At 51.0% G+C, this 7,439-nt stretch overlaps 1 protein-coding gene across 1 annotated transcript; it reads left to right on the top strand.

The window, feature by feature from the left end:
- The first annotated feature begins 1,250 nt into the window (after positions 1-1,250).
- LOC120845987 (uncharacterized protein K02A2.6-like) lies at positions 1,251-2,162 on the top strand. The gene has a single exon (XM_040217557.1). The coding sequence runs from the start codon at positions 1,251-1,253 to the stop codon at positions 2,160-2,162; it is 912 nt and encodes a 303-aa protein (XP_040073491.1).
- Positions 2,163-7,439: the final 5,277 nt, after the last annotated feature.

The raw sequence follows: 7,439 nt of genomic DNA, 5'->3' as shown, positions 1-7,439 counted from the left end.
CAACAGGACCCACCCCGTGGGTTTCTCCAGTTGTAATCGTGCCAAAACCGCAAAACCCAGACGAGATTCGATTATGCATCGACATGAGATGCGCAAACAGAGCCATCCTTCGTGAGAGGCATGTCTGCCCTACCTTCGACTACTTGGTCATCGCACTGAATGGGTCAACGTTATTTACAAAACTTGACCTAAAGGATGGATACCATCAACTAGAACTTGACGAAGAATCAAGAATAATAACGACATTTGCGACACACACCAAGCTCTACCGATACAAGCGCCTAATGTTTGGCATTAACGCGGCCGCCGAAGTCTTTCAGGAAACTATTCGCCAAGTCCTTAATGGAATACCTCACGTCCTCAACATCAGTGACGACATACTAGTGTTTGGTAAAACAAAACAAGAACACGACCAGGCCGTAGAGGCCACACTTGTAAGGTTGAAAGAATGGGGCCTCACAGTTAACCCAAAGAAATGCCTCTTCGCACAGACTAGCCTGTGCTTCTTTGGACAAATCTTCTCCGCTTCTGGCATTACTGCGGATCCCCAAAAGATTGCAGCACTTAGGGAAATGGAAGCTCCTACTAACGCGCATGAGGTTCGAAGTCTGCTTGGCACTGTGAATTACAGCGGACGCTTCCTTCCTAATCTCGCGGACCTTACACACCCCCTTCGGCTCCTCACCAAGAAAACTGCCAAGTGGGTCTGGGGACCAACAGAGCAGGCTACCCTGGACAACTTGAAGGGAAAACTCTCTGAAGTACATAATCTCGCATTTTTCGATGGCACAAAGGAGATCATTCTTACAGTTGACGCATCCCCTGTTGGACTCGGTGCCTAATTAGCACAGAAGACAGACAATATCATTGAAACTGTCGCGCACGCTAGCCGTGCTTTGACCCCCACGGAATCACGATACTCCCAAATTGAACGTGAACTACTTGCTGTGGTATGGGGAGTTGAGCATTTTCACCTGTACCTATATGGCAACACATTTCTTCTCCACACAGACTACAGACCACTCGTGTCAATCCTTACCAATCCAAGAGCCTCTCCCTCGGCACGCCTTGAGCGTCTCGCTCTGAGAATTCAGCAATATAACTTCAGAGTGGAACATACGCGTGGAAGCAGCAACCGTTCGGACTACTTGTCTCGCCATCCCTTGCCAAACCTTCCCGCTGATGCCAACCTGGCTCATGCCACTGATGCGTATGTCAACCTTATTGCTCAATGCCATCTTCCAAAAGCTATGACTAGCGCAGAAGTAGTTGAGGCCACGGCTAGTGACCAACATCTACAGGAAGTGATCGCTGCCCTCAAGAGCCCTGCCAGATGGCGCAACCCAGCTCTCAAGGACTTTGTGTCAATACAACACGAACTCTCTGTGGCAGACAATGGCCTGCTGCTGAAAGGTACTTGTCTCGTTCTACCCGCCGCTCTCCAGCAACGAGCCATATCTCTTGCACATGTGGGGCACCAAGGGATAACCAAGACAACCAAGCTCATGAAGCAGAAGGTCTGGTTTCCTCATCTCGATACTAAAGTGCAAACAGCCCTGAAAACCTGTATGCCGTGCCAAGCGACCATTCAGTACCAACATGCCGACCCCATCGCCATTCCAGAAAAGCCCAGTCGGCCTTGGGAAGCCCTCTCACTTGACTTCGCCGGTCCATTTCCAAACGGCAAATACCTGATGGTCCTTATGGATGACACGTCCCGCTATCCTGTCGTAAAGATATTGTCATCGCTCACCAGCCAATCCGTCATCAATAGCATCACCAAGATCTTCAGCATCTTCGGAATTCCAAAGGTGATCAAAACGGACAACGGACCCCCATTCCAGAGCCCCGACTTCAAGCAATTCGCCCACACGCTAGGATTCCACCATCAGCGTATTACACCGCACTTCCCGCAAGCGAATGGGGAAGTGGAGAGATTCATGCGAACATTGAAACGGTTCATACAAGCGACAACACTGGAAAACAATAGCTGGACCTCCAAGCTGGGCGAATTCTTGATGGCCTACAGGGCAACACCCCATTCAGCAACTGGAACCCCACCTTTTGATGTGCTTTTCGGCAGGTCCATGGGATATCTTCTCCCAAGCGAAGTGGCAAGACACAGATCTCCAAAATCGCACAAAACACAAGATATACGCTGACAAACGTAGGCACGCCCGGCCTCACAACCTCACTGTGGGAGACCGAGTTCTCTCCAAACAAAACCAAAGAAACAAGCTGACCCCTGCCTATGATCCCATGCCATACCAGGTCATCGATGTCAAGGGGACGCAAATAACGGCACGGCGGGATCACGGCATAATAACGAGAAACGCTAGTTTTTTTAAACCCATGCCCCCCACCACGAGCAAAGGATCCGAAGGTGACTGTGACTCGGACAACGCATGGTTCAATGTCCACCTCTCTCAAGATGGCTGCAGGGGAACGCTTCCAGACCCGACTGATCGAGAAACCGAGCAACGCCTCGTTCGGGGGGAGGACGAAAGAGACCGATCTGTTGAAGCCCCTGCCCCTAATCCACCAGAAACATCGCGACCGATCCGTACCAGGTGCCCTCCTGCACGACTCAAGGACTACGTCTGCTCTTAATGGGCCTTTCGTTCTGGTCATTTGTCTGCTTCTTGGGGGGAAGTGATGTAGTGATGTGGATTTTATGTGTGCGCGTGCAACACATATAGCGGCGGGGAAAAGGAGAAAGAGGAAGAATAAATCCAGGGAATGGAAATGGCTGCCCCTCGTTCATTCTACACGCAGTAGTAGCACACCGCTTATGCACCGCGACTGCAACTCTACAGGGTTGTCGCACGTGCAGAAAGAGTAAAGTTCCCTCGATGCATTGCGGCAGCGATGGCTTAGTCAAACTGGCAGGTGAGATCGGTCTATTAAGACTTGCCGCTTCACGAAAAACGATATGAATAGCCACACCGGGTCGTGTCGGGCGGACTACTCCTCCTTCGCCGATAACGAGCGCCATGGCTGGCGCTGCGGTGTAAAGTAGAACTATCATATAAAAAAAAAGCGCGAATAACACACGGACAAGAAGGAGAGAACACACAGGACGAGGCGCTGACTATCCGTGTGTTATTCGCGCTGTTTTTCAAAATGGATTTATACCAACTCGCCCAACTTCCCATTCTAGAACTTTAAAGGGCCGCCCACACTAGCGAGAAAACGCGCGCGGCGCGCCGATCGCGTTGAAAATAGAGTGCCTTCATACACACGCGCGCTTTTGCTTGAGTGGTGACATCTCAGCCATTTTTCCGCTCAATCGTTTTTTTTTATTCATTTTGAAATGCGCGCAATCCGGTGTCGCTCAGCTCGAGCGCGTAGCTTTGGCTAATGCATAGACGCCATTTTACCGCCCGATTCACGCACCGAGTGCGCGAGAACGTCACGCGCTGGAACATTCAGGGCAACAATGGATGTCCTCACCCTGACACAGACAGACATCTAGGCACCCTAGTTGAAAACGCGTTTCGCAAAATCAGTTGAGCGGGAAGATAAAGGGCGTGTCTCTGCACGCGCTCGTGGCGCTGACTGTGCTACGGCGACTTCTTGTTACTTCCCGCGATCGGCGTGCCTCGCGCGTTTACTCGCTAGTATGGGCGGCCCTTCACTCTCACCGGCGGAATGAAGCATACGGCAGGCCGCTCCCAAGGGGAGTCCTAATCGAGCGGCCGTGACCAGACTCTCGATACCACGACCTACTCTATAGTACTTGCGACCACTACATCTACAGGGTGAAACAAGGAGACGGTAGGCTCTTTAAATCGACCGCAAAATTCGGTTTCTTAACCTAACACGCTACGACTTTGTGCAGCGTTGCCAACGAGGTAGAGGGGCTTAGAGCGATAAACCGGGGTTCCGGTCTGCACTCGAAAGTGACCCCCATAAGGCGGCTGCCATTGTACGCAAATTTGACCACACGTCACATGACCAAACGAAATACGTGACGTCACAGGAAAGATGGCAGCGCCCATGCAGCGGCTGGCCCCAGCTGGGCCGGAGCTTGTCGGATGCTTTGTTGGTTGTCGTTCGTCTCGGCGAGTTGATTTCAGACGCGGAAGCCGTCATATGAAGCCGGTCGAAAGCGAGTTCAGAGTTCAGCGTGGTGTTTGACGTAGGTATAACGTGAAAATGCGGAGGAACGGTGTGCATTTCGCTGGTGACCGACCGGGATATTGCCACGGAAGAGACAATCGGACCTACGTTGCTCGGACCTCGGATTGATTCGGATACCGCTAGGATAAAATTTAAGGCGACGTTTCTGTGCTCTCGTTGACCATCGGAATCTTCGAGGTTTGCAGTGAAGCGTGTGCAATATATTTGGATACACAGTTTAGCGAAGGAAATTGCGTGAGTCGTGCTTGGCGGTGTGCAATCGTGGTGCAGCTTCGATCAAATGACCGAGGGCTCACTTCGGTTGTGCGGCGCACCGGAAGGCTGCCTTGAAGCTGATAATTCCCGTGCCGTGCTGAATGATGCTGTGCTGCTTACAAATTGTTCCGGCGTAGAAGTGCACTTTCACGGAGCACAGGTGTGCGGCGCACCGAAGAGCTGCCTTGAAGCTGGTAGTTCCTGTGCCATGCTTTAGGTGATGCTGTGCTGCTTCCGAAATTGTTCCGGCGTAAACCTGCACTTTCACAGAGCACAGGTGTTGCAGTTGGTATTGATCCCGCTGGTCTGTCGCACGTTTCGTCAACACAAACGTTTCATCCACACTCGTTACGCGAATTGCAAGCTGTCTGGACATTTCATCGAGCGTGTTACGTACCCAGCTCACGCCGCTTTGTGGCAACAGTCTGCAGTGGCTCATTACCAGAAAAGTGGTCCCAGATCCATTTCAGTTCAGTTCGTCCACGGCAGTCGCCAAACCCCGAAGGAGAGGATTTATTTGGACAGAATGCCACTAAAGCAATGCAGCTTCTTCAGTGGTCAGGATAGATTCTCTTCTGCGAGTTTTGTTATACTGTCACGGATCCTTGTTCCAGTCCTATCTTCTATCAATATTCACTATTCTGGGACACTGCAGGTCATGCTCAGCTGTAATCGTATATTCTGGTGGAGGTGCTGGGCACCCATAGCCCTTCACTATGTGTGAACCCGGCGGCTCTTCAGCCGAGTTACTCGATAATGGGACACGGCTGGCGGACTATCCTGCGTCTTATACCCCCGTCGAGCCATAAGCAAAGTCCTGACCCGAGCCTGGCAGAACAACCGCAAGACGAGCGAATACCACAAGGAGTAACCTCGGAAATACACCACAAAGCACCTGAAATCCGAGCCAGTTGCTGCTACCAGGAAAAACCACCGGAATTCGGTCTCCTGTCAGAAAATCCGAAGCTGACGAAGCCAACAATGACAAACCTGTAGCAGCAAACCATGTCCCCTCCCACCATTTTTTGCATGCCTGTCGCAAATCACACTCCGACGCTTTTTCACGCAAGCTGTATGAAGACGTCAAGGACTGGATTGAACAATATGACATTGTCGCCCGCCACATTGGGTGGACAGACAACCAGCTCCTGCAGAACCTATACTTCTCGTGGAAGAAACTGCCAGCGCTGGTCTGAGAACCATGGATCCTCCTTAACGTCATGGGAAGTTTGCAAGATCGAGCTGAAGCGCGCATTCGTCAGCCACCATCAACGAGAGAGAGCCGCATTCTTGATTCTGTCCAGGACACAGCCCCAACGAGGGCGCCACCGCACTCGTGGAGGATGTTTTGCGCTTGATCGAGCGCCCACGCCCACACCGACCTTGATGCTACAGAAGACAAGAACCTAAGAATCCCATGCCCCTCACGTGAGGGACAACACCTTCGGCAGCCTTGTCCGCAACCCCCAACAACAGTCGAAGTGTTCATATCACCGAGGCTTCCAACATGGAATGTGCACTGCATGCCCCAGCCTGCCACTATGAACAACTTCCCGGCGTCTCGACACTCAAGTTGTCCAGCTACTACTTCGACGCCAGCCTCCCAGGCATCCACGACATCATCCACGACGTTGTCTGGAAGAAGATCAGGAAGCTACTTCCTGCCATCAGTTGCCCGGCTTTTATTTTGATTGCCGAGATTGTTTCGGAACAAGTTTGACAGGTATTTCAACCGAGACTTCTGCGAGCGAAGCGGCATCTGACAAACCAAGGGCAACTTACGCCACAATGGCACGACGACTGCCACCGGCTGCCCCTTAGTATTCAATGCCAATTCAATGAGACACTCTAACGCCGAATCATTCCCGACATCGTGTGTAGGTCTGTGCTCAACAAAGTACACCGAGGAAAACGTAGGTGATGCGAATGTGCGACCGAAAACCACTTTGCTACCACTGCATGAAGCCGACCATGTCTACCAAAGCAGCCCGTACCAATGAATTGGTCTGCGAGGGTTCGTGCCAAACGACCCTCGATTACGTCTCGAGGAGCGACCACGGGAGATTAAGGATTACCTTCGGCGACCTTTGTCCCTGATGCCGAAGGTGCTGAATCGAAGATTCTGAATCCCTGATTACCCCGAAGCTCCTCATATCCATTACCTCAACAAGAGGTAAGCACGACAAAGCAGGTGAGCGGCGGTGCAGTGACAGTGGATTTGGTGTCGGTTGTCGTCCAAGGACAATACCAAAAAATTTGCTGACATCAATTCTCTGTGTCCACTCCACGAAGCACACAATTTCCAACTTTGAGGGAGAATGCCCCTGAGTGACTTAAGCAATAGTATGGTTGGTTGCTCTCAAAAGTGAACTGCAAGCATCACCAGACTTGGATAGCAAACAAAAATTGTTGCCAGCTATCAAGTCAACGGTACAGCAAAAGGCACAGCCACGTAAGCAATACATGCCCGAGCTTGCTGCATTGATGCCGAAAACTACCAGGAAAATTTTCGGATTAGAAGTCAGCCCTGCAGCTTCAGTGCATCAGACGTCAGTGGCCGCACATGACGATTGATTGCAAGACAGCATCAGTCGGTCAAAGTTGCCACTCAACCAAACTGAACACCGACGTGCTAGGAGCGTCATCCGACAACAAGGTCCACAGGTACTACGACCGAACGCCTGACACGAGACTGTCGCAGAAAGAACTCGTTATGGAACCATTTCCTAAGAATCAATAATTATGTAATCAAGTGGAAATAAACATATTTGATACACTAACCAGATAAACATATTTCCACTTGCCTCCATGCCTTGAGAGTCTACACACCAAGAATTGTGTCCACTGCACGCTCTAGACCTTACGAGGACACTCGCATCTCTGACCCTTCAATATTAATTAAGGGGTCATACCAGACTGGCAGACTTCTTGCAAGGGGCTGCACTCGTTCAACCTTTCCTGAACATGTGGTGCATCCGAAAACCAACTCCAGTGATGTGAAAATGTCATTTATTAATTTATTCCTTCCAGGGGCCTTCGTA

The sequence above is a fragment of the Ixodes scapularis genome, unplaced genomic scaffold (genome assembly GCF_016920785.2).
Source record: "Ixodes scapularis isolate PalLabHiFi unplaced genomic scaffold, ASM1692078v2 PGA_scaffold26__3_contigs__length_393636, whole genome shotgun sequence".
Lineage (NCBI taxonomy): Eukaryota > Metazoa > Arthropoda > Arachnida > Ixodida > Ixodidae > Ixodes > Ixodes scapularis.
Note: the sequence above shows the minus strand (reverse complement) of the source record. Positions and strands in the feature narration are given on the sequence as shown.

What these genes read in the sequence shown, in the direction of transcription:
- LOC120845987 (XM_040217557.1), top strand. Translation starts at nt 1,251, where the DNA reads ATGACTAGCGCAGAAGTAGTTGAGGCCACGGCTAGTGACCAACATCTA.